The 26,696-nt window shown below is 47.3% G+C and overlaps 1 protein-coding gene across 2 annotated transcripts in view; it reads right to left on the reverse strand.

The window, feature by feature from the left end:
* Positions 1 to 339: 339 nt before the first annotated feature.
* Positions 340 to 26,696, reverse strand: part of CYRIA (CYFIP related Rac1 interactor A) — a 69,282-nt gene continuing 42,925 nt past the window's right edge. The window contains exons 3-12 of one of the 2 annotated variants that reach the window (XM_040427356.1): positions 17,691 to 17,770; positions 11,911 to 12,032; positions 10,032 to 10,137; positions 9,717 to 9,853; positions 7,898 to 7,975; positions 7,035 to 7,151; positions 6,867 to 6,946; positions 4,017 to 4,143; positions 2,196 to 2,266; positions 340 to 1,334 (exon numbers count right to left, since the gene is read on the reverse strand). In XM_040427356.1, coding sequence (XP_040283290.1) covers positions 1,271 to 1,334; positions 2,196 to 2,266; positions 4,017 to 4,143; positions 6,867 to 6,946; positions 7,035 to 7,151; positions 7,898 to 7,975; positions 9,717 to 9,853; positions 10,032 to 10,137; positions 11,911 to 12,032; positions 17,691 to 17,763 — 975 coding nt within the window. In that variant the 5' untranslated portion in view covers positions 17,764 to 17,770 and the 3' untranslated portion in view covers positions 340 to 1,270. Of the gene's footprint in view, positions 1,335 to 2,195; positions 2,267 to 4,016; positions 4,144 to 6,866; positions 6,947 to 7,034; positions 7,152 to 7,897; positions 7,976 to 9,716; positions 9,854 to 10,031; positions 10,138 to 11,910; positions 12,033 to 17,690; positions 17,771 to 17,934; positions 18,015 to 26,696 lie in introns of both variants that reach the window. The other variant, XM_040427357.1, reaches the window with a different exon arrangement.

Raw genomic sequence — 26,696 nt, forward strand, 5'->3', positions numbered from 1 at the left:
TTCCAAAGTTATATCTGTTCCTGGGAAACCAGTGACAACCAATATGGCTACTGTTACAGGTTTATTAGGGTTGCAAACCACAAGTCTCTCTACAAAGTTCTATGGTGCCGTAATATGGTGAAGCGAATGGGGCCATACTGTACCTCCATGCTTCACCAATAATACAAGGAGGATTAAGGCTCCATTCACACGTCCGCAATTGCGGACCCATTCATTTCTATGGGGCTGCACGATGTGCGGCCCGGATCCGGAAATGCGGACCCGCACTTCCGATCCCGAAAAAAAAAAAAAAAAAACAGAACATATCCTATTCTTGTCCGAAATTGCGGACAGGAATAGGCATTTTCTATTAAGTGCCGGCAATGTGCGGTCCGCGGAACGCACATTGCCGGTGTCCGTATTTTGCGGATCCGCAAGACACACGGACGTCTGAATGGAGCCTTAACTGTCAGGTTATTTGGAATGACCCACGAGTTGCCTTTTACAGAGTTACGCTCGGCTAAAAGCACCACAGTGCCATAAGAGCACGCAGTAGGCAGCCACAGGGACTCCATATACCGCCTAACAGCCTCCTGCATAGAGGTAAGCCATATATGTGAGGTTATATATGATGAGGGCAGTAGGGGGCAGCATCCTTGCATAACTTAACTTTCATTTTGGGGTTCAGAAAAGCTGGATTGCAACCACTGTGGAAACTGTAATGGCAGCCCCATCAGTGGTCACCCTAGGATGAGGATTCTATAAATGTTAAATGAGGCCTATTATTGGTGACTTTTTTGGAGAAATACACTTTAAGGCCGCAGACTTGACATCGGACATGAAATAAATACTACAATAAAAATAAACAAAAAACACTACAACAGTGCCTAAAACCGCATCAGTGGACAAACCGACAAGTAAAACACAACAGCAGATACAACCCATCAATGCACACAGTTTTAAAGTATGGTTTAAGCACTTTGGTAAAAGAAAAAAAAAGAAAAAATACAATTTGTTCAATTAGCAAGTCCAAAAAAATTAAATAATAATAATAAAGTGTATGTAAGGTTGTGCTAAATCAGTCAGATTAATTTACCCTTCATGTGCCTTCACCGCCCAGCAAACTGCGGGCCCCTGAAGAGCACGAGACAAGTGTGTAAGTCGAAGATTCAGTGACGAAAAGGTAATGGCTATGTAAATACACATAAGTATTAACATCAATCTGTATTAAATTATGTAAACATATACATCTTCTGAGGTCAGTAAAAGAATCCTCTTCAAGTGCAGGATTTTACTGAAGCATCGTTCGGATCTGTTTCGAAGTTGACTCGTCGTTCAGGTGCTTTGTAGTAAACCTGCAGTGGGAAACAGCAAAAAGAAGAAGATCTTCATATACCCTACTAGGAAATTCTGTGATAATAGAGGGCGGAAGGGGTTCCTCTCTTCAGGATCAGACACCCCAGACCCTCGGAGACGGCACTGGTACTCCTGTGGCCTTCTCCCTGCACAGCGTCACACATTGTATAGCGGCTGTGCATGGTATCGTGCTCAGTCCCGTTCACTTCAATGGGGCTGAGCTGCACCTCGGCCATGTGACTGATGTACATGACGTCACTTGGTCTAGGCAAAGCTGTGAGAAGGCCATGGTGCTACTGCAAGCGCCCATGCCTTCTCAAACAGCTGATCCACGGGTGGTCCCAGGTGTCTGAGCCCCACCTATTAGATACCGATGACCTATCCAGAGGATGCCTTTAAAAAGGTTCATTTACACTGTGTCGATGCAGCGATTACCGCCACAGTATAAGAACGAGCGATGGCTACTGCCCTCCCCATCCTCATGCAGCTGCATCGTTTCTAGGTAGCAGAGGGCTGCTTAGAAAACACAATCTACTGCCCGGAAATTCATGGAAACAAGCGTTCGTAGGAAAGTTTTTTTCCGATAATCGTCCCGTGTAAATCCAGCATTACTGTCAGGTTTCCTCACCGATGATCACTAAGGGGCACACTGATGATCTCTTCTCTGAGACCCTTTGATCACATGCATTTTGGGTCTATCTGGATGCCCCAAGCACCATCTATAGAGCTAGTACATTGGATACACAATAACACGCTGTGAGTTCCCGACGTCCTTCATTGTGTATCATATGTTATGTACAAGTCCATCTCAAATTTGAATCTGCAACCCAAAAGCTCAGATGTGTAGACATAAGTGGTACCTGAGTGCATTTAATAGGCCCTCCACAGAATCTGGGGGTTGTTCTTTCAAAACCTTTATACAGCCTTTCATCTGCAAGAAAAAAAAAAATAGATCAATGAAACCCCCCCCAAAAAAACTCAATTTTAATCACTGAAACAAATATCAAATAACATGAGCATGCGTATGAAATTCTGACACATTCAAGCAACCACAACAGTCAGATACTTCCTGCAGTTTCCTGGGACATGGTCAGCAGAGGATGAGGGATTTAAAGGGATTATCCCAGAAAAATGACTTCTCGCCTATTTACAGGATAGGTACTACATAGCGGATGCCAGAGTCTGACTGCTGGGACCACAGGGATCTAGAGAATGCAGTGCAGATCAGTCTGCTGTTCCATTTACTTTGATGGGACAGACGGAGCGCTGTCTAAGGCCGAATGCACACGGCCGTGTTCCGCGGCCGTGAACGGTCCATGGTATGCCGGCCTGGATTCCTGCTGACAGCAGGAGCGCACGGTGTCATTGGTTGCTATGACTCCGTGCGCTTCATGAGAAAAGGTTCAAAGAAAAGGTTTTTGCATGTAGGAATTTGCAGGTCTGTTGTGACCGTATGGTGAATAAATTTGGTAATTGTGCTTCAAATAGAAAGAGCATTTATGTCATGGGAAAAGGTCCGGGCCGCCCAAAGACTTCGAAAGAGACTGAACAGGATTCGAGCCATGTACGCGTATAGCCCTGGAAAGTTGCTGACTAGTATGACACTACAAGTACCACAAACCCCGATACGGTGCATCTTACTAAAACGTCTGCACTGCACGAACAGAAAGCAGTGACTTTAGAACTGACAGGGCCAATTGGAAGAGGACTAATTCCTTGACCGGCCGGGTATTCAGCGATGAGGCGACGTTGCACCTCAGAGAGAAGGTCAATTTCCTCAATATTATAATCTGGGGATCAGAAAACCCTTGTGGCCCTCGTCAAGCACAGGGGGGAATGAGTGGGCGCAAAGTCTACAGTTCCTTCTTTTGAATTTTTTTCAATAGGATCCCGTGGGGCTACATCAAGAACTCACTGCATCTGCCCGTCCCCAGCCACCGGATCAGAACAGCCTGGGAAGAATCGATATCCAAGGATATGCTGGGACACGTCTGGGCAGAACTGGACTACTGCAGCGTCACCAAGGGAGCCCACACTGAATATTTGCAGTGTATAGATAGTGGAGGAGATTCATCAAGACTGCCGTTACCATACGCCAGTCTTGATTTCTGTGCGCTGGAGTAAGACGAGCCCGAGTTGCATCTCTGGCGCAAGTTATAGTAAATACGGCAGGCTGTGCCAAGCCTGGCCCCTTCTAGTAGCGTCTAGAAGCTCAAAAGAGTCACAAGTTCTTACGCAAACACGGCTTAATGTCCTCTAGTGTGTATTTTCATGTTCATAAGTTTATATTATGTTCTCTCAGTTCTGAATATTGAGGCTATCATTTTGCACCATTCTTTTTTGAATCACCTTCTATATCTCTAGACTATAATATAATAATATATATACCTAATGCCAAGGTGCATCCTCACACCCTACAATAAGGGTAAGCATAATATAAAGGGGTAAGTACTATGGTCCGGTATGAACGGGCGGATTTCCATCTCACAGCATTACAAATGAAGACTTTACTTTGTTACATGGACACCGGTAGCTGCTGCACAACTACAGAGGTGGCTTCTCTTCACACCGCTGTGGCGGAGGGAGAGGAGATCAATGGATGGGACATCAAAGTGATTGGCAAGTCACAGGCAGTCTTGTGATGTACACTACAGAAGGAATACAGTGACACGACAGCTTACATCCATCTTCGATGTCTTGCAGAATGCTCCTACTGGATGTACATGATCGTAAAGAATGATAACCCCGACCATTACTCTCATACAGAACATGAGGGTGTCTTCACTGCTGAACCGGCTGCTGTATTCTCTGGGGATATACAAGGGGGGGGGAAACGTTATATAAAATCAGAACATGTTAGGGACCAGGATCCCAATAATTCCCCCTCTGACTTTTACCTGCACTACATGCCAAAAACTGATCTCTTCCCGCAATCCTACAGTTTTGATTTGTAGGAGTGTATGTGCATACACAGTGCGCAAAAAGGGCTGACATCCTGTGAGAGGAAGATCATGCCTAAACAGTTTAGCTATAGTCTAGAGCAGGCATGCTCAACCTGCGGCCCTCCAGCTGTTGCAAAACTACATCTCCCAGCATGCCCGAACAGCTTACAGCAGCTGGAGGGCCACAGGTTGAGCATCCCTGGTCTAGAGCTGTACATCTTTAGACCTGGGATCTCGCCTTCCATCAAAACAGATTCTCATTCTACGAGATCCCCCTTAGACATTACTCTTAGGGCTCACGTACATAAGCAGTCTGCAAACCGTGGAACCGCAAAATACAGATACCGGACGTGTGCATGCTGCATTTTCCCAATAGAATTGCCTATTCGTCTCCGCAGACAAGATTAGGACAAGTTCTATAATTTGCGGAGCAGTCAGAAGGAAGCGGACAGCAGATGGATGACATCTGTGTATTGTCCACATTTTTGGCGGACCTGTAGAAATGAAATAGCGGACCCATAATACGGTCGTATGCATGAGCCCTAAGGTAGATTGATATGGCTGACCATACAAATTACTTAAAACGGGTTTTCCCTTCACAGACAATAGGGGCAAATCTACCTTCACAACAAGGTCCTAATGCATCTAAAATGAGAAGTATCGCAACTGTGCCACAGTTTCCTACGGTTTTGTTTCCAAAGCTTCTACATACAGGTAAAACTCAAAAAATTTGAATGTCATGCAAAGTTCATTTATTTCAGTAATGCAACTTAAAAGGTGAAACTAACATATGAGATAAACTCATTACATACAAAGCGAGATATTTCAAGCCTTTATTAGTTTGCATACTCCTGATGATTGCTGCATGTAAATGGAAGTTAATCTGCCTGTAACAAGTATCAATCAACACTATAACGATTCAATAGGCGCTCGTACAGCAGATTATCTCCCTGCGTGCAGAGGCTGTATTACACTGGCCGATAATCACTTGAACACTCATTAGCGATCATCTTGCAGTGTAAGACCTCTTTCACACAGGCGTCATGTTTTTTGCCCGGATAAGAGGCGGGTGCGTTGCGGGAAAATGCACGATTTTTCCACGTGAGTGCAAAACACTGTAATGCGTTTTGCACTCGCATGAGAAAAATCGGCATTTTGGTACCCAACTTGATCGCGCAGCCGGCATCTCTTCTGTCTTCTTTTTTGCTGTGTGCAAGAAAAGGACCTGTGGTGACGTCACTCCGGTCATCACATGGTCCGTCACATGATCTTTTACCATGGTGATGGATCATGTAATGAGCGTAGTGACTTCACCACAGGTCCTTTTCCTGCACACAGCAAAGAAGAAGACAGAAGAGAAGCTGGGCTGCGCGAGCAAGTGGATTAAGGAGAGTTAAATTATTTTTTATTTATTTTTAACCCCTCCAGCCCTATTTTACTATGCATTCTGTATTCAGAATGCTATTATTTTCCCTTATAACCATGTTATAAGGGAAATAATAATGATCGGGTCCCCATCCCGATCTTCTCCTTGCAACAGTGTGTGAAAATCGCACCGCATCCGCACTTGCTTGCGATTTTCACGCAGCCCCATTCACTTTTATGAGGCCTGCGTTACGTGATAAACGCACAATATAGAGCATGCTGCGATTTTCACACAACGCATAAGTGATGCGTGAAAATCACCGCTCATGTGCACAGCCCATAGAAATACATGGGTCCGGATTCAGTGCGGGTGCAATGCGTTCACCTCACACATTGCACCTGCGCGGAAAACTCGCCCGTGTGAAAGGGGCCTAATACTGCCACAGATTACTGATCTGACGAATAAGCAAACGCTTGTTCATCGGGCAACTCTGATTTTTAAGCATGCTTAAAAAAAAAAAAATAATAATAATAATAAGCGCTTGCCGGAGGCAGATCGCGCCGTCTAATTACGATCTGCCGCCAGCAAACCACTAGACAGCATGGGGACGAGCGATGGCATAGCGGTTGCTCTTCCCCATGCTGCAGAGGAAATCACTGCATGTAATAGCAGTGGTCTCCTCCACTAGCTAGCAAGAGATTGCTTCCCTTCCGACAATCGCTTGCTGATCTGCCCGTTAAGGCTGCCAATACACCATGCTGCCTGGTAGCAGGATCCAGACACACCTGTACTTGCTGACTAGCATCTGATCATGCTATTTATTTCAACTACCAGTGCAGCCCAGCCTGGCAATTGAAGGATAGGTCATCAATATCGATACCCTCGCTGTGTGCACGTGCCACTTCCCTTCTGTCTTTCTGCTTTGCGCTGTATGTCTACGGGACAGCAGCAGCGGACAGAAAGAGAGCTGACCAGCGGGGGTGCCAGGTGTCGGACCCCCACCAATCTGATATTGATGACCTATCCTGAGGATACGTCATCAATAGAAAAAGCCCGGACAAGCCTTTTAATGGTGATCTGCATGCAAATCCTGCTGCCAGGCCACATCATGCATGGGCAGCTTAAAAGGACCTTTATACTAATGCAGGCTTGGTAGGTAAAGAAGGATTCATGACACTATTCGCGTTGTACCCTGCATACGCTCCCAAAAATCGTAAACTTACGGAGTTTCAAGCATGACTTTGCACACGCTGGCCATTGTGCTCAAGCAATCTGTTGTGTTTTCAATGGGTAAGGTCTTGTTCTACGTGGGGGAAAAAAATAAAAAAATTAACCTAACCACTGCCGACCTAATATAGAATGACTATACTGTACGATGCGCAGAGACTCACCTCAGACACGAAGCTGGTGGTGGCATTGCTAAGCGTCTTCAGCATTGGCGTGGCTTCGGCGTAGAACAGGGACATCCTGTTTGCCATTTCATTGTTTACCTCATTTTCAATATCTAACTGAAATCAGAATAGAAACCATAATTCTGTCGCTGCATATGTGAGGTCTACGATATTCCACCGTTATGTACGATAAGTCAAGGGCACAACGGATCTACTAGCTGCACGATTTCACATGTGGCATCGCTCTTATATATGCAATTTGCCGTTACTGAAATTTTACTACAGGGGTTGGCCCATCTCACACATTGGCGGCATATCTCTAGGATATGCCACCAATGTCAGATAGGTGCGGGTCAAGCAAAGCCGCCCTCCATTCTTTTTTATGGGAGTTCCGGAAATAGCCAGGAGCGCGCGCTCTGGAAAAGGGGCGTGACCAACACCAAGACAAATCCATCTTCATTTACACCACTTTTCTGGGGCAAATGAAAGCAGAAATCTATGGCAATTTAGAGCTGTCGCACTGCCGGCGCCCCGTCATGAGTCATGCGCATTCTCCAGTAGTGCAGGGGATATCCAGACCAGCACAGAAAAAGTGTCGATCTTGATAAATTACCCCTACGTCTCCAAAAATGCATCCCAGCAGAACATACTACAAGGAGACAGGCACCAACAGTAGTGTGTGGAGAGATGAGCGGCCCTAAGGCTAAAAGTGAAACATTCGGATTTCCGGTAAGACATGAGAGTAAGGAAAAAATAAATGTAAAGTCACTGATTATTACGAGCACTTCGTTCTCCCTCGAGCAGAATAATCCTTTCGTAAGACACGGATCTATCAGAGGCGCTGGTCACGTCTATATACTCACATGCATGTTATTTATCCTGTTACGACTTATCGTCCGCCTGTAGTAGCTGAAGTCATTCTGGATTGCTGGGTTTCTCATCTGAAAACAGATTACAAGCACTGACGTGAGGTGCAGACTGTAAAGCTGTCCATACAAATTAGATGCCCAAACTATGCCGATTTCAGGGGTCAGCTGACCATCGAATGTGTATCCCCCAATGGCTGATGTCGGGGGAGATCAGGAGCGGGCATGTTGGATTTCAGCCCCCCCCCCTCCATCCTTTTGTTCTCAGGGAGATTAAAGGGGCTGTCTCACTTCAGCAAATGGCATTATGTAGAGGAAGTTAATACAAGGCTCTTCCTAATGTACTGTGATCGTCCATATTGGCTCCTTTGCTGGCTTCATTCATTTTTGCATCGCATTATACACCGCTTGTTTCCATGGTTATGACCAACCTGCAATCCATCAGCTGTGGTCGTGCTTGCACACTATAGGAAAAAGCACCAGCCTATGTCAGCTCCCACGGTCCTGGACAGAGAAGCTGGCGCTTTTTCCTATAGTGTGCAAGCACGACCACAGCTGATGGATTGCAGGGTGGTCGTAACCATGGAAACGAGCAGTGCATAATGCGATGGGAAAATGGATCCAGCCAGCAAAGTAGGCAATATGGACGATCCCAGTACATTAGTAAGTGCCTTGTATTAACTTTCGCTACATAATAAATGCTATTTGCTGAAGTGAGAACAGCCCGTATAACCACTACCAGGAGTCTGGCAGTAGCTTTCTCCCCATTCATACAGAACACATGCCTGGCCGAGCAGATATGTTTGGGAGGACTGGGAGGCATAGCTGTTGGCCAAATGCGCAATCGGCCAGTAGTTATCTCATGTGTACAGCCAGATTAGAGGGATTCTGTCACCAGAATTAACCCTATTAAGCTAGCTGACATTAGCGATGTGCTAATGTCAGCTAAACCTAACTAGCCTATTCCTACTTTTATCTATTTCCCGTTACGTCAGAAATATAACTTTTATAATATGCCAATTAGGTGCAGGGGGGTGTTGCGCCTGCTCCTAGAGGCTCCGTTCTCCCACCTCTGGCTACACTAGTGGACAGGGCCAGACAGCGTTGGTCTCCTACTGCCGGGCCTGTGCGCTGGGGAAATCTCGTGCAGGTGCAGTGAGGAATCTGGCAGCCGGCAAGCGCCCTTCACTCACTGCGCCGAATACTGAACGGGACGGCGCAGGATTTACATGGCAGACAGGGCCGGAGGTAGGAGACCAACGCTGCCTGGCCCTGTCAATCTAGTGTAGCAGGGCGTGGCCAGAGGTGGGAGAACGGAGCCTCTAGGAGCAGGAACAACACCCCCCCCTGCACCTAGAGGTTAATTAGCACATCACTAATGTCAGCTAGCTTAATAGGGTTAATTCTGGTGGAGGCTCCGTTCACCCACCCTCAAATCGTGCCCTGCCATTCTTGATTGACAAGGCCAGGCAGCGTTCGTCTCCTCCTGCCGGCCCTGAGTGCTGGGACTGCGCAGGCGCGAGATTTATCCTGTGCACAGGGCCGGCAGGAGACGGCGAACGCTGGCCCTGTCAATCAAGGATGGCAGGGCGTGACATGAGGCGGGCGAACGTAGCCTCTAGGAGCAACGCCCCCCCACCCTCCCTAATTAGCATGTCATAGAAGTTAAAATTGTGCAGTAACGGGGGCATCAATAAGCATAAGAATAGGAGAGTTAGGGTCTGCTGACATTAGCACATCGCTAATGTCAGCCAGTTTAATAGGGTTAATTCTTGTGACAGAAACCCTTTAACACATGCAGTCATATCGCAGTTACCTTCAGTTCATCAAAACGAAGGGTAAAGTGCAGAATTTCGGCAAACTCTTTCGCCAGGGCCTGCTCCCTCTCCAAGTGTTGTGTAGGAGTGTATGGGGGGCAGGTCAGCGACTCCAGTAGACTTTGCAAAGCTTTTTCTGTAGGAATAGAGCAAACGAAACTGCAGCAAATGCAAGAGAAAAAACTGAATAGTAAAGACCATCTTCACCTAGTAGAATTCATATTCACGTTCAGTGGCAGTAAAGCTAACCCATTACTTGTAGCATATGACGGGCAGAAGGTGCTGAAGACTGGACTAGGGAGGACAGGACTTACCAAGTCTTAGAGAAAACTCATAAAACCGCTTCAGCCGGACGACAAGAGGGCATACAGAATTCCAGGCTTTCTCCTGAAGGGTGATGTCATTAGGATTTTGTATAGCCTAAAATTATACAGAATTTAAAAATCTCAATGGTGATCGTATACTGGATCCGGACCAAATATTCATATTTCTTTAACGGGGCTCTCCGCTTTGGACAATTCCTACTGGTTAGACACATGCCTTGACAATGTGATCACAAAGCGCTTCTCACCCTGTTGTGACCCCCAACATTCTGTAATCCATAAGTGTTCACTTTCCCTGCAGCGCCACCACAGGGGAAATTAGGTATTACACAGCAGCCATTCAAATCAATGGTTTGTCTGTGTAATACAGGACAGGACCTCCAGAGCGGAGGACGCTCTTGGTAGCCACCCTCCACCCTGGATAAGAGATGAGGATCCTGAAGAGAGAACCCTCTCTATGGACTACAGTACATATACGTGCCACCATCCAAATGGCACAATACTGTTCAGACTTCGGCAGTCCTGTCCAAATACTATGCCGCCTTTACACGGGAAAGTACAGTATGATAACAGGTCTGCTTTACAGAAGGTCAACAAGCATTCCGACTATTCCAGACCCTACTAGTCTTCACTCACAGCCGTGTATTCAATGGACTTTTCAAAAGGACTTAGGACAGGTCATCAATATCAAAATCGGAAGGGGCCGACTCCTGGCACCGCTGCCATTCAGTTCTGCAGCAGCTCCAAACAGTTACTGGAAATAAAGAGCTCCGTCCATTATGTAGAGACTTGTATGGGAGCAGCACTGAAATAACCAGCTCCGGCCACTATACAACAGACAGAGCAATGTAGTTCTAAGGGTGCATTCACACGGCCATATGAACGGGTCCGCTAAGTTGCGGACCCATTAATTTAAATATACAGCAGGTCCTATTCTTGGCCGCAATCACAGACAAGAATAGGCATTTTCTATTTAGCGCCAGCCATGTGCCGTTATCCGTGATTTGCGGATCCGCAATTTGCCGACCGCAAAAACACTTACGGTCGTGTGAATGTAGCCTAAGGCCAGAGGTACAGCAGAATAGCTATATAGGCGCTGGGAGTTGGCCCCACTGCCAATCAGATATTGATAGCCTATCCTGAGGATAGGTCATCAATATTAAGCATAAAAAAGAACCCCGGCCCAAAAGGAAAGGTCATCAATATTTATCAGCGGGGGTCCCACTCCCAGCACCTCCACAATCAGCTGCCTGAAGGGGCAGCAGCTCTCGAGCGAGCACTGTGGTGGGCGACATCCCATCTGTTCGTCCGCAGCACAGCCCCACTCACAGGACCGCGCTGCAACACCAAGTACAGCCACTGTACACAGGGGCGCCGCTGTACCTGATATACTACAAAGAGGCCGCAGCAGCACTACAAGCAGCTAATCGGCGGGTGCTCCTACCCAGCTTCTCCCCGCCCAGCTGGAATTGCTCATGTGGAAGTGTGAACACGGCCTAAGCTCGGTTTTACACAATCCGAATACTGCTGCGTTTTGGAGGTCCATGCTCCCACACTTGGATCTACAAAACTAAATTGACCTTCGTACAAGTGATCTAGGATCGGTTCTGTAGGACCGCGGGGGGGGGGATTCGGTTCTCGTTGCCATTACATGGATGATGAAATAAGCTCAAATTACTTTCACACTTCCAAAATTAGGCAGCAAAACCTGGCCCCCTGTGGTTTTACTGAACATAATCTATATATCCATAGGGCTCTATGAAGGTCCATTTCTGCTTAAAGCAACGAGGGGCCGGGAGTTGTGGCTGTAACACGTCCATCATACAGCACTCAGACATTTTTTTTACTCTAGGGCAGGATGAGGCCATACATCTCGTATCTCTTGTCCGGCTCCTTTGTACGCCTGCAGATCTGACAGAATGCTCTCAGATTCCTGCAGGACGGCGATGACCTGGTTCCACACCTCCCTCTCGCAATCAGTTGGTTGAGCATCTGGAACATAAATGCAAGAAAATAAGAATTCTTAAGCAACACCCACAAATATTCACATGCCAGTACTTGAAAGGGATTGTCCTGGCTTTTACTATTGATCACCTATGTCATTAATATCAGTATGCCGGGGGTCCGACACCCGGCACCCCCACTGATCAGCTGTTTGAGGAGATGGCACGCTCAGTGCGCACAAGTCGTCTCCTTTCTCTCTTCCTGTCCGTGGCTGCTCTCTATGGTAAAGACCAGAGACAGCAGCAGTGAACAGGAAGAGAGAAGGGGGACGGCACGTGTGCACTGCGGGTGCCGTCTCCTCATACAGCTGATCGGGGTGGGTGACGGGTGTCGGATGTAATAAACTGGTTGATGACAGCCACTCATGTCTCATGTTGTGTCAAATCAAGGTAAAGCGTTTTGGGACGTTTTTTTTAACCTTTAAAAAATGTGTGTGACGTGCATCTGTAATATGCCTTACCTTAGGATAGATCATCAATATCGGAGGCTGGGGGGGGGCCTACTCCTGGCAAACCCACCAATCAGCTGCTCGAAAGGGCCGCAGTGCTGCCGCCTCTTCACAGTATACCAGGCACAGCGCCATGCACCGTATAGTGGCTGCACTTGGTATTGCAGCTCAATTCCATTCACTTCAAAGGGACTGAGCAGCACAAAGGCCATGTGATCAACGGAGGTGACGCCACAGGCCGAGGAAGGACCCAAACGCTGCGCCCCTTTAACTGGCTGATCGTGGGGGATGTTGGGAGTTGCACCCTCTACCATAAAATCTGATATTAACGACCTATTCATCATTATTTTATTCCCAGACAACCCCTTTAACCCTTTGCACTGCAAAGAACCAAGTCTTCAAGAACACTATGACCTAAAGGGTACAGCGCAGGTTTGGAAATATGCAGCATGTCCTAAAACCTGCAGATTTTTTCAGCCTAGCGTGTATAGGGTCCTGCGAGTGTGGAATCCGCACCGACAATTCCCCATACCGCCATGTGAACACCTCAGCTCACCTGGGGCAGGGACAGCAATGGTTGCAAGGGCTCTATACATTACATGCGGCTCAATACTAAGTGCCAATCTGATCCGAATCCAACCCCATGTATGATAAATCTAGCAGGGGGTGCCTTCTAGGACGTGGTCCGGGACCTCCAGTGAAACACGCCAGCTTGATTTCTGAAGAATCTTGGCTGGCTCCGGCGTGCTGGGAACAATTCAGGCATTCTGACAAGGACGCCTCTCAGGTAACATTGTCCGACCTGTACGGCTGCCAGGATCGACGATACGTCCTGGCCGGCTCCCTCCGAGCACACTTCATGCTAGTCTATACTTTACTAATCAGGGCTGTTCTGCCTTCCCATAGACCAGAGAGGTCTGTACGTGTCTAATGACCCCTCGAATACCGCTCTCCTCTGTGCCTCCATTCATGATGCATGATTACCCAGCATCCCGGCTGAAACCTGGACGGCATACAGGATTATTTATGTATGTGGCCATAGATCACCTCTGGGAACAGAACGCATTCAGTACACTCTGCACAGGCTCCACGAGACTGGAAAGAAACCTGATTTCCCCCCCTAGAAACAGCGCCGCTCTTGTCCATAGCCCGATGCTGCAATACCAGGATCGGTGTGTGGACAAAAGGTCACAAGGTCACTGATGTGTGGACACCACTTACTCTACATACATTGGAAATATTGGGCATCTACCACCACTTTCCTGGAAAGAGAGATGAAAGGGGTGTTCTGGGAATTAAACATTGATGACCTATCTTCAGGATGTGACATCAAAGGAGGCGCCGAGGTCTCGTCAAACAGGTGACTGGTGGGTATTCAAATCCCCCTATAGAGGGCATCTGTCAGCAGATTTGTACCTATGACAATGGCTGACCTGTTACATGTGCGCTTGGCAGCTGAAGACATCTGTGTTGGTTCCATGTTTATATGTGTCCGTGCTGTTGAGGAAAAATGATGTTTTAATATATGCAAATTAGCCTCTAGGAGCAACGGGGGTGTTACCATTACACCTAGAGGCTCTGCTCTCTCTGCAACTGAACTGCTCTCTGATTAGAAAACGCCATCATGCCTAGTCCTGTCAAAGTGGAGAAGAAGCAGCAGCTGCAGAGAGAGCAGAGCCTCTAGGTGTAATGGTAACGCCCTCGCTGCTCCTAGAGGCTCATTTGCATATATTAAGACATCATTTTTCTCAGCAGCACGGACACATAGGAACATGGGACCAACACAGATGTCTTCAGCTGCCAAGCGCACATGTAACAGGTCAGCCAGTGTCATAGGGACAAAACTGCTGACAGATGCCCTTTAAGGCCTGGGCTAGCAGTCAACACTCCGATGTGTGAGCAGTGGTGAAATGGTGTAAATGCCAAGACGGCAGTGTCTCCCTATGGGATAAGGGACTGCAATACATCTTAGTTTTCTGCCATATTCACACATCTGGATGTGACTTTCCTTCCCCTGGGAATGCAGAAAGTCCACAGGTTAAAGGGGTCTTCCGGGCTTTTAATATTGATGACTTCTCCTCGGGTCCTCGTTTCCCTTCCTGCTGCTGCTATGTCTACGGCAAAGCAGCAGCAGGAAGAGAGACGGGAGACGGCACGTGCTCATACAGATGATCAGCGGGGGTGCCAGGTGTCGACACCCCTGCCAATCTGATATTGATGATCTATCCCGAGGTCATCAATATTAAAAGCCGGAAGAACTTCTTTAAGACTAGGCCTTACTCCGTAGACTTCAGCAGGTGATAGAAGATATGCCCTGCATGTAGACTACATGTGTGTGCGAAGTCTGTACGACATACCATGAACTTCATGTCTGTTTTAGTAACTACTTGCATTCCCCATGTAACAACAGTTCTGGAGCATCTCTGCGTATAACTTGTGTATCGTCCCGCTGTTATTCCTCCTAACAAGGTATGACTGTTGACAGTATGCCCCCGTGTCACAGTCTGACCCTGTCCAATCAGTGCTGAGGGGGTCCAACTGTGACAACAGGAATAACAGAGGGACAGTACAATGCATGCACGGTTCTAAGAATAGATGTTCTGGAATAGTTATTTCATGGAAAGTATTTTCTACAACTGACATGTCAGGAGGGGCGACGAGTTCTCTTTAAAAAAAATTACATTTTAGGACAAAAGAAATTAAAATATCTCAAAATAAAACATTCGGTTGTGCATACATTTACGGAGAAAGTCTCAGATTTTCTGAACACAAAAACAATGATAAAAAAAAAAACACGCAGAAATTTGCTCTACAAGCCATGCAATGTGTTAGTCATGCAGATTAGTGAAGACGGCATGCCGTGGGTTAACCAAGCACATCTGGAGGGCATCGTGTGTGTGACCCGTCCCTTCTAAAGACAGATCTGATTTACTAAATATCGGTACTTGTATTCCAAAGGAAAGAAAAAATAAAAAAAATAAAGAATTTTGCCTGGTGTCCTCTGTTATTCTTCCTGAAAACGAACAAACAAATTGACAACTGGACGTTACCGTTCCTCGAGTCAGAATGTGTCCCTACAGTGTGACAGTGTTCATGTGCAGGGACACACTCCTAACACCCAGCTGTCCGTTTATTCATACAATGCCAGGAGGAGTAACAGAGGAACCGAACAGATCAAGAGATGCAACACAAGTAACTACTAAACAGACAAGTCAGGATAGATGACTGGTCCTCTTCAAAGGGGTAGTCCGAATTAGGCCTCATATATACGACCATAGGCATTTTGTGGATCCTCGCCAAATCCCTTAAAGGGGTATTCCCATCACAGACAACGGGGGCATATCGTTAGGATATGCCCCCATTGTCTGATAGGTGCGGGTCCAACACCTATGATGAGAACGGAGCGGGGAGAGTGGTTGCTGGAGGACCCCGGGTCCGGCCACCGCCAAGCGCTCTCCCCATACAAGTGAATGGGAGCGCAAAGTGCTTGAGAGGCCACCGCCACCATTCATTTCTATTTTCGGCGGCCCCATAGAAATGAATGGAGGGCGGCTGCGCATGTGCAGTGCGCCCTCCAACACCTTACCCCGCTCAGCTCTCGGTGTAGGTGCGGGTCCTAGAGGTGGGATCTGCAGCTATCGGACAATGGGGGCATATCCTAGCGGTATGCCCCATTGTCTGTGATAGGACTACCCTTTTAAATGTACTAATATAAAAGTTTGTGTTGACAAGCTACAGCGATGACGAAGCCATATGCAGCAAGTGGCCACTGCAGCCAATCACTGGCCTCAGCAGTACACAGCACAAGGCCGCTGTGCAGCAATGGTGACCGGAGCACAGCGCTGGAAATTGGGGAAATTTTTTTCACATTTAGAGGCACTAAGGAGACAAGTCGGTCTACCCCTTTAACTGACCATAACCACTAAGGATAATGCGTACTGCAGTAACACAGAATGCCTCAAAATCTGCCGCTGCCCCCCTCTAGTCATACCTCCAGAAACCTTTATAAAAAAAACAAGAAAATTGTTAAAGGGAGTGTCACCGGGAAATTCACTGATAAACCGGGCTCGATGTCTTGTAAGGCTAGCTCGGTGGAATGTAATGATACTTTTCACTTGGCGATCTGTTACTTTATTCCATATGTAAATGAGCAATTAAGTGCACCGAAGGCGGCCCAAGCCGCTATGTGCATCCTTGCCTACTATACAAGCCGCCACCTCCTCTGCTTGATTGACAGGGCTATCTGAGGCGACTATACAGGAACCTGGCCGGGTCAATCAAGGGCAGGGCTGGCAGAGGAGGACAGGGGCACACAGGGGCTTGGGCCCGCCATAGGTGCACCTAACTGCTCATTGTGTATTAAAAGTGCCTTTTCTAAGTGAAAGGTATCATTACAATCAGCTAGACTAGCCCTACAAGGCATCGTGCCTGGTTTATAGGTGAATCTCCTGGGGACAGACGCCCTATAATAGATCAGACAGGCAGGAAGACGAGCGTGCAAAACCAGATTTGCAACAACGTAGAATCTCGGCACATTTCATGGTGGATGCTCTGACATCCCTTAAGATAGGGCAACCAACAGTGGTGTTAAAGGGCATCTGTCAGCAGTTCTGTACCTATGACACTGGCTGACCTGTTACATGTGCGCTTGGCAGCTGAAGACATCTGTGTTGGTCCCATGTTCCCATGTGCCCGCATTGCTGAGAAAAATGAAGTTTTATTATATGCAAATGAGCCTCTAGGAGCAACGGGGGCGTTACCATTACACCTAGAGGCTCTGCTCTCTCTGCAACTGCTGCGCCCTCTGCACTTTAAATGGACAGGACCAGGCATTGTAAATGTCATCACACCTGGACCTGACTTCTCCTGCAGAGGGCGCAGCAGTTGCAGAGAGAGCAGAGCCTCCAGGTGTAATGGCAACGCCCCCGTTGCGCCTAGAGGCTCATTTGCATGTATTAAAACATGATTTTTCTCAGCGATGCGGGCACATACGAACATGGGACCAACACAGATGCCTTCAGCTGCCAAGCGCACGTGTAACAGGTCAGCCAGTGTCATAGGGACAAAACTGCTGACAGATGCCCTTTAATGTCCCGGCATTTCGTGACGTCTATGTTGTCTGCAAATCTGCAGCAAGCAGGTGACATGCAGCAGGGTTAGTACAGAAATCATCACCGCCAAGCAAGAAGTGTGCTCACTTTCAAAGTCAAGGAAAAAGTTTGGTCCCTGATCAAGCTCTGTGCATGTAAGAACTTTTAAAAGATTTCCCATTTGGCTCCTGAAAAAGGGAAAAAAAGAGAAGAAAAAGGAAAGAGGTGCTGAGTGGGTGAGAAGTAACATGCAGTGTCCAGTGCAGAGGTGGGGGCTCCCGGCCGCTCTCCGGGGCAGAAGACAAGAGGTTCACCTACGGACACCTTTACTCTAAAAAAAAATAAAACTTACTTTCAAAATCCAGGAAAAAATGTGGATAATTTTCTATTTCCCTGGTTAGCACTTTAAGAAGATTACCCATCCCAGCAAACCTGGTGGATACAATACAGAACAGTACACAATGGTCAATGAATGGGTTAAAGTCATTTAGAGCACCAAATCATGTATGCCTTAAAAACAACCAAAATCAACTTCAAGGCGCTAAAATATTTCACCTTTCGACAGGATAGGTGATAAACGTTGGATTGCCGTGGGTCCGCCGGTAGCGATCCCCAAGCAGTGCTGTGCATGTCAGTCCACTCAGGGCAGGCTGAGCGCGGTCTACAAGTGAATGGCGCGGTGGACTGATGTGCGTATTACTGCTCCATTCACAGAGGAAGTCCTCCAGCCTCAGGGTCGCCGGGGGTCCCAGCTGGCGGACCTCAGTGACCTAACATTTATCACGTATCCTGGGGACAGGAGAAATACTTATTCGCGGGATAGCCCCTTTAAAGGGGTTGTCTCATCATAGACACGGGTGCCCATCATCAGGGTACATCACTAATGTCTCATTGGCAGGGGTCCGACTGTCATGTCTCTCGCTGAAGGAACTTCTCCGCCTCCTCAGCTTTTTCTGGTCCGGCACAAGAGTTGAGACGAGAATGGAGGACGTGGCTGAGCTGTACTCGAGGCCCCTTGCAGAATGGACATTGGGGCATCTTTGAGACAACCCCTCTTAAGACACTTCCCCACGTCATATTTCAGCAGTCTGCATTTCTCTTCCAACCAAAGTCACCACGCTGGATTTCAGCTTCTTCCTGTAAAGCATTTTAATTGCACAACTATGAGAAACCAGACAATCCTGCTCCTCGGGCGGCTGCAACAGGAGGCAAATTTATTAAAGATCCCCAGCCCAGCAACCATGAGGTCCTTCAGACCTTGCAGCAATGAGAAGCCACCACTCTGCAGGGTTATAGAGCAGGAGGAGCGGAGCAGATGGATGAATAGTTTTATGGGAAACTGCTTAGGAGTCCAGTGGGCGGTTCAAAACAAGGGTATGACTGAAGCAAATGGGCGAGCATTACACATGGCCGGTTCTCTGGAGCGAGAGGCCATTGTTTGCAGCAGCTCTCCGAAATCCATCTTGGCAATGGATCTACAGGGTGGGCCATTTATATGGATACACCTTAATAAAATGGGAATGGTTGGTGATAATAACTTCCTGTTTGTGGCACATTAGTATATGTGAGGGGGGGAAACTTTTCAAGATGGGTGGTGACCAGGGCGGCCATTTTGAAGTCGGACAATTTGAATCCAACTTTTGTTTTTTCAATAGGAAGAGGGTCATGTGACACGTCAAACTTATTTGGAATTTCACAAGAAAAAACAATGGTGTGCTTGGTTTTAACGTAACGTTATTCTTTCATGAGTTATTTACAAGTTTCTCTTTGTTTACAGCCATTGACATGTCGCCGAGGTTAACACGTGAGGAGCGGATGTCTGGTGAACGCAGTAACCGGGTCATTGCAGCAGATTTCAATGCAAGACACCCTACGAGACCACCCATCTCCCATGCTACAGTTAGCAAACTGCTTGCTAAGTTTCGTGAAACTGGTTCAGTGTTGGATTTGCCAAAATGTGGACGCATGAAATCTGTCTCTATAGAAGAAACATCAGTGGCTTTCCTAGCTTCATTCTGCAAGATCCCACAGCGTAGCACTCGCCGCATGTCACTGGAGAGTGGCATTAGTCGAACATCCCTTCGGCGGATATTAGCTACTCACAAATGGCACCCTTACAAACTCCAGCTACTGCAGCATCTCAACGAGGATGACCCAGATCGGTGCACTGAATTTGCAGAATGGGCAAAACAAAAATTGGAACAGGACCCTCAGTTTACGCAGAAGATTTTGTTCAGTGATGAGGCAAACTTTTATGTGAATGGTGAAGTTAACAAACGAAACCACCGCTATTGGTCTGACACTAATCCACGTTGGATAGATCCCTCCAAGACTGTTGGAACAAAAAAATGTATGGTATGGTGTGGTATATGGGGTACAAAGATAGTGGGGCCATTCTTCATCAATGGAAACCTCAAGGCCACTGGATATGCGAAATTGCTACATGATGATGTGTTTCCCTCTTTATGCACTGAAGCTGGCACGTTCCCTGAGTTTTTCCAGCAAGATGGTGCACCACCACATTATGGGTGTCAGGTCCGAGCATTCCTAGATGAACAGTTTCCTGGAAAGTGGATTGGTCGTCGTGGGCCAGTGGAATGGCCCCCAAGGTCTCCCGATCTGACCGCCTTAGACTTTTATCTTTGGGGTCATCTGAAGGCAATTGTCTATGCTGTGAAGATACGAGATGTGGAGCACCTGAAACTACGGATACTGGAAGCCTGTGCTAGCATTTCTCCTGCGGTGTTGCTATCAGTGTGTGAAGAGTGGGAGAAGAGGGTTGCATTGACAATCCAACACAACGGGCAGCACACTGAACACATTTTATAAGTGGTCAGAAACTTGTAAATAACTCATGAAAGAATAAAGTTACGTTAAAACCAAGCACACCATTGTTTTTCTTGTGAAATTCCCAATAAGTTTGATGTGTCACATGACCCTCTTCCTATTGAAAAAACTAAAGTTGGATTCAAAATGACCATGGCGGCCATTTTGAAGTCGGACACCACCCATCTTGAAAAGTTTCCCCCCTCACATATACTAATGTCTCCACCACTCCTGATCACAGGAGTGGTGGAGATAGCTGAGCGCTGTGTAAACTCTGCACAACCCCTTTAGGAAAAAAAAAATTGCTGCCGACACGAGGAGACAATGTTTTTCTACAGTCAGATCATCCGTAATTGTCATCCCTTGTGCTCGTGACAATGATTTTTGACGATTGTGGTCAACACTCCTGTGCAGAGCGATCCAGTCCATCCGCACCAGGCCCATGTTTTCCTGTCTAGTGCCAAAGACTTCCATTGTCACATCCATTTTGGGACCCCCTTTTTCTGTTAAAAGGGTTGTCGGAATTAATTTTATTTAATAACATTTTAATTAAACAGAAGGGCAGGGAATGTGTTCAATAAAGAATAAAAAAACTAACAAAAAAGAACAAAAACAAAAAACATGACTGCTGCAGCCAATCACTGACCCCAACAGTCTCGTGATGTATTCCACTGAGACAAGAGGATGGCTGCAGTCGTCATCCACAGAGTACGGGCACGTCATGGCTCCACTGGCGGGGAGGATCAGGGTGGCAGTGCTGTGACAGAGGGGGTTTGGGACGGGTATACGTTTTCTATTTTTATTCCAAAATATGCCAATACTTCCCTACCAAGAAAAAGGTATTCCAGGGAGTAGAATACCGAGGACCCATCCTCAGGATCTAATCGGTGGGGATCCAACCCAAGCACCCCGGCCTCCTCAGACAACTAAGCACAGTGCCACATGTTTTGCAGTGGCTGTGCATGGTATTGCAGCTCAGGTCCTTTTACTTCAATGAGATTAAGCTGCACTTAGGACCAATAGACGTTGAAGTCAGTGGCTTAGGAAGAGACCACAGCTGATGGGAGGGGGTGCTGGGGGCCGGACCCCCATTGATCCGATATGGATAAACGATCCCGCCTGTACCCCTCCCATACCCAGGCACGTCAGACTTCATGAAAGATAATGTGTCCATGGGTTCGAGGCCTGGATGGAGACCTGAAGCCTCAGGCGTTTCTTCTTTCCCATAGAGAATCCCTTTTAACATTGGTCACATTGCCTTTAATGCAGAAATCCTGTACCCCCCATCTAGGACACAGACCCCTTCTATCTGACCTCCACTTGCCCACCTAGGGCTATAACAAGTCGTAGCTTTGCCGACCGCAAAAAGAAAAGATTTAGGCTGATAACACAGATACTTCCACAGCCTTTTCTAATAAAAATCCACCCGACTTCCAGGGATGAAAAGCCGGCCGAGCGTCGTGTATGTGAGGCTTTGTTTATTTTGCCGTAAGCTGCGGTCGCAGGAGCGTTCCCCCGAAAAGAAGAGGTCGGCGCTAGTCTGCCCAGCGAATAAAGCCTGGCAATGTGTAACAGGATCTGGACGGGGACGGTGGCGAGGAGGATTTGTTTACTTTCTCCGGAGCGCAGATCTCCCGGGGGGCTTAGTCATGTGAATTAGGGGGCGCGCGTTTGTTTAGGCCGCTGTAAATGTAATAATCGTGTCCACATTACTGCGCAGACAGGAGCTGGAGACTGTGGCTTCCAGGCTTAACCAGGGGCAAGGACTCCCCGTCAATGAGGCTTTTTCTACCCAGGCACGTCAGACTTCATGAAAGATAATGTGTCCGTGGGTTCGAGGCCTGGATGGCGACCTGAAGCCTCAGGCGTTTCTTCTTTCCTGTTAATGAAGCTATTTAAAAAGTAGGACGGCGGTGACCGCAGCTTACACGGAGCGGGAGACGGTACGAAACATTCACATCCCGTGTATAGAGACGGGGTGAAAAGAGAAGGGGGAATGGTGACTCCTTACCTACATCATTCATTTAAAGGGAACAGGAACATCATTTATTCTGAAGTCTATGTCCATCTTTGAAGAGCATTTTACACTTCACAAATATTCTTATTATGTATCCGAGTGATGCCATGTTTTATACTCCAGAGCTGTAATCATAGTTCTGCAGAGCTGAAATCTCCCAGAATTCTGCAGGCTCGGTGGGCTCTGAGGGTAATGTAGTCCACGCACTGTGTAGTGACCAGACAGAAGTAAAACAACGCAGGGCTATTTTCACATGGAGTTTTGGGGAGTATTCTGCATCAGAATCCACATCCCATGTACGTCCATCAGAATTCCACAACCTCACCCATGTGAACAGGAAAACTTTAGCATGCATTTCTAGCAGCAAACAAAAGGATTAACCCTTAGGCTACTTTCACACCTGCGTTCGGGTGTCCGCTCGTGCGCACCGTTTGAAGGGGCTCACGAGCGGCCCCGAACGCATCCGTCTGGCCCCAATGCATTCTCAGTGGAGGCGGATCCACTGAGAATGCATCAGTCCGCCAGCGCTCAGCCTCCGCTCCGCTCAGTGAGCGGACACCTGAACGCTGCTTGCAGCGTTCGGGTGTCCGCCTGGCCGTGCGGAGGCGAGCGGATCCGTCCAGACTTATAATGTAAGTCAATGGGGACGGATCCGCTTGAAGATGACACTATATGGCTCAATCTTCAAGCGGATCCGTTCCCCATTGACTTTCAATGTAAAGTCTGAACGGATCCGCTCAGACAACTTAGAGGTGTGCGACATTGAGCCTGTTGACCGTTTCCAATGACAAACCAGCAAAACCGCCAGAACGTAACGTGCAGCTCTGGGGTACATTCCTGAAATCACACATGCGGTTTTTCATGCGTTTTATTTCAGCCAAGGCCGGAAGTGGATACAAAAGGAATGGGCAAAAATGGCTCAAGACCATCAAGCAAGGCTACTTTCACACTAGCGTTTTTTGCGGATCCATCTGCAAAAACGCTTCCGTTACAATAATACAACCGCATGCATCCGTCATGAACGGATCCAGTTGTATTAGGTCTTCTACAGCCATGACTGATCAGTCATGAACCCCATTTAAAGTCAATGGGGGACGGATCAGTTTTCTATTGTGTCAGAGAAAACGGATACTTGCATTGTGCATCAGGACGGATCTGTCTTGCTCTGCACCACATCGCGGACAGAAAAACGCTTCTTGCAGCGTTATTCTGTCCGCGATGGGAGCGCAACCAAACGGAACGGAATGCATTTTTTCGTTCAGCTCAGTTTTGTCCCCACCGACAATGAATGGGGACAAAACGGAAGCGTTTTCATCCTATGACGGATCTCAGTAGCGGAATTGAAAACGCTAGTGTGAAAGTAGCCTAAGAAGAAAAAAGGAGGAGCTTATTTTTTTCTAATAGGAGCTAAACAACGGGGTCCAACAAAAACAAAAAAGTCGCAATTCACCAGTGGAAATGTCACAAATATGCTTCAAAAGTCGCAATTGAGTGTCAAAATTCTCAAGCGTAGTCTGGCTGGGGGGGGTGAAATGGCACATTTTTGGTTTAAAAGTCGCATTTTGGTGCTGTTGGTGTTAAAATGTCGCAAATCAAGAGCAATAGGCGAATAATCAAGATGACATTTTAAAAAGTCACATTTTACAAGTGGTGTGCGCCTTTTGATATAGGAGGCGAAACAAATCACTAGTATTGTTTTTGGGGGCCGCAAATTACGCCATTATTGATAAATGTTCCCGTGTGTGTGTGTGTCTGTAAGCCCAATATAGGCTCCAACTCAAATCGGTGCAATATAGAAATTGACCCTTTCACTGCCAAAAGATGTATGTGATGGCATCCGCAATTCCATTCAGACATCCGCAATTCCATTCCGCATTTTGCGGAACGGAATTGCGGACCCATACACGTCTATGAGGCCGCACGATGTGCGGCCCCGATCCGGAATTGTGGACCAGCACTTCCGATCCTGAAAAAAAATAGAACATGTCCTATTCTTGTCTGCAATTGCGGACAAGAAACGGCATATTCTCTTAGTGCCGGCAATGTGCGGTCCGCAAAATGCGCAACACACATTGCCGCTGTCCGTGTTTTGCGGATCCGCAAAACACACACGGATGTGTGAATGGACCCCAAAAGGTATTTCCCAGGAGCAGAATACTGATGATCTATCTATCTTCAGGTTAGGTCACTAATATCAAAATCGGCAGGGGTCAGACTCCTGACACCCCTGCTGAGGTTGCGGAGCTCCAGTGAGCGCTATGGCCTCCGCACAGCGCCATACACTGTATAGTGGCTATGCTTGGTATTGCAGCCTAGGCCCATTCACTTAAATGGGACTGAGCCCCACATAGGACATGCGACCAATAAACTGGAGCGTTGCAGCTGACTGGGCGGGGTGCCGGACCCCCCCCCCCACTGATCAGATATTGATGACCTTATCCCATGGATAGGACATCAATATTCTAGTACCAAAAAATTCCCTTGTAATCATTTCAAAGAGCTGCAGCTTGGTATTATAGTCAAGCCCAAAATCTGAGAAAGCATCTGAAAGCTGATACGAGGGGGGCGCAGTTCTAGGGAGGCCTTCCCTGACAACCACTGTCAGACCTGGTGAGTAAACTGCAGATGGTCGCTAGTTCTGAACTGTGGCGTGTGAAGGCAAGACGGGCATCCTTACCCGAGAACAGGTGCCCGCGACACTGAGGCTTAGTATGTGCCGACACAATGATGTCCCCGCAAAAGCTCTCCAATTACCAGAATAGGAAAATGGAAATGAGGGAATTGCTCACAAGGCAATTCCATAAAACGTTCATCTAATCTTCGCATCCTACACGTGCTGAATGAATATTCATCATCTAAGAGGCAAACCCAATGGGTTTAGCAGAATCCTATGCAAAACTCCCTGGTAATGTTTATTATGGAGCGCGAGAGAGAAGGCGAGCACAAAGCCATGTATTGTATGAAGCGCGGTATTGTGCGGGGAAGCTCGGCGCACACACAAGCAGACATTGTGCGGCTGTTTTCACAACCCTGCAATGCTACTCGGTGGATTTCCTGAGTAGGAGACGCTTACAACTCACAGACTACCCTATAGACACAGGCGGCGAGAGGGTCCTCCATCTGCAATCATCTGCTGCCCCCTGCTGCTTGCAGGACGAAAATGCGGAAAAAAAAACTGTAAATGGTCATTGAGGCTCGGTCTACACGACGACAATAACTCGCGCGACAGATAGGGCACAACTACACTGCAACATTTGTCGCGTGACAATTTTTATAATGATAGTCTATGGCAGGGATGGCCAACCTGAGGCTCTCCAGATGTTGCAAAACTACAACTCCCAGCATGCCCAGACTGCCAACCGCTGTCAGCCTACAGCAGGGCATTGTGGGAATTGTAGTTTTACAACAGCTGGAGAGCCACAGGTCGGCCATGCCTGGTCTATGGTTTCGAAAGGATTTTTTGCGACTGTCCCGTCGCAGCGCGACATCATAGACTATCATTATAAAAATTGTCGCGCGACATTGGTGTAGGGTAGACCTAGCCTAAAACATGGATGTAGTTAAAATTCCAGCCCTGGTCCTCACTGGTGAAAGGTGCCTTCTCAAACAGCTGATCGGCAGGGGTCCCGGGTGTCGGACCCCCGCCGATCAGATGCTGATGATCTATCCTCTGGATAGATCATCAGTTTAAACAAACTGCAGAACCCCATTAAAGATATAAGAACGCCCACAAGGGCTAGAACCACCACCCGTCCCTCTAACATCGATATATAATAAAAGAGTCAATCATAACATTACCCACGGCACTGAAATAATGGAAAATATACCCTAATCTACAATCTATAGTGAAGTCTGCATAACCGTAATCTCGAATAAACGTATTCGTGTACACATATCTAAGCACTTCAGAATAAGATATAGATAGAAAAAATCATTAATAATGAAAAAAATGACATACCAAAAGAGGGACGATATCAGTGGTCCTGCCCTGTACCTCGACGCATGTTTCACGTGTTACCGTTTCGTCAGAATATTCATTTTTTTTACATTATTCATAGGATAACCCCTTAAAACCCCTGACGGGGTAACCTTCCCAGCCCTTCTCGAAAAGGAAACGTCACCGCTCAGCTAACGGCTTATTACTGTCCATACAGGCATTTAGTGCATGGCTTGTGGGAGTAGCGAATGTGAGGGGGACACCCATCATGGACCCCCTTTAGCTCAGCATACTGTTTTTTTTTTTATAGAAAAGCTGTTGGGAAACAAAAAAA

The sequence above is a fragment of the Bufo bufo genome, chromosome 4 (assembly GCF_905171765.1).
Source record: "Bufo bufo chromosome 4, aBufBuf1.1, whole genome shotgun sequence".
In the NCBI taxonomy this organism is placed as follows: domain Eukaryota; kingdom Metazoa; phylum Chordata; class Amphibia; order Anura; family Bufonidae; genus Bufo; species Bufo bufo.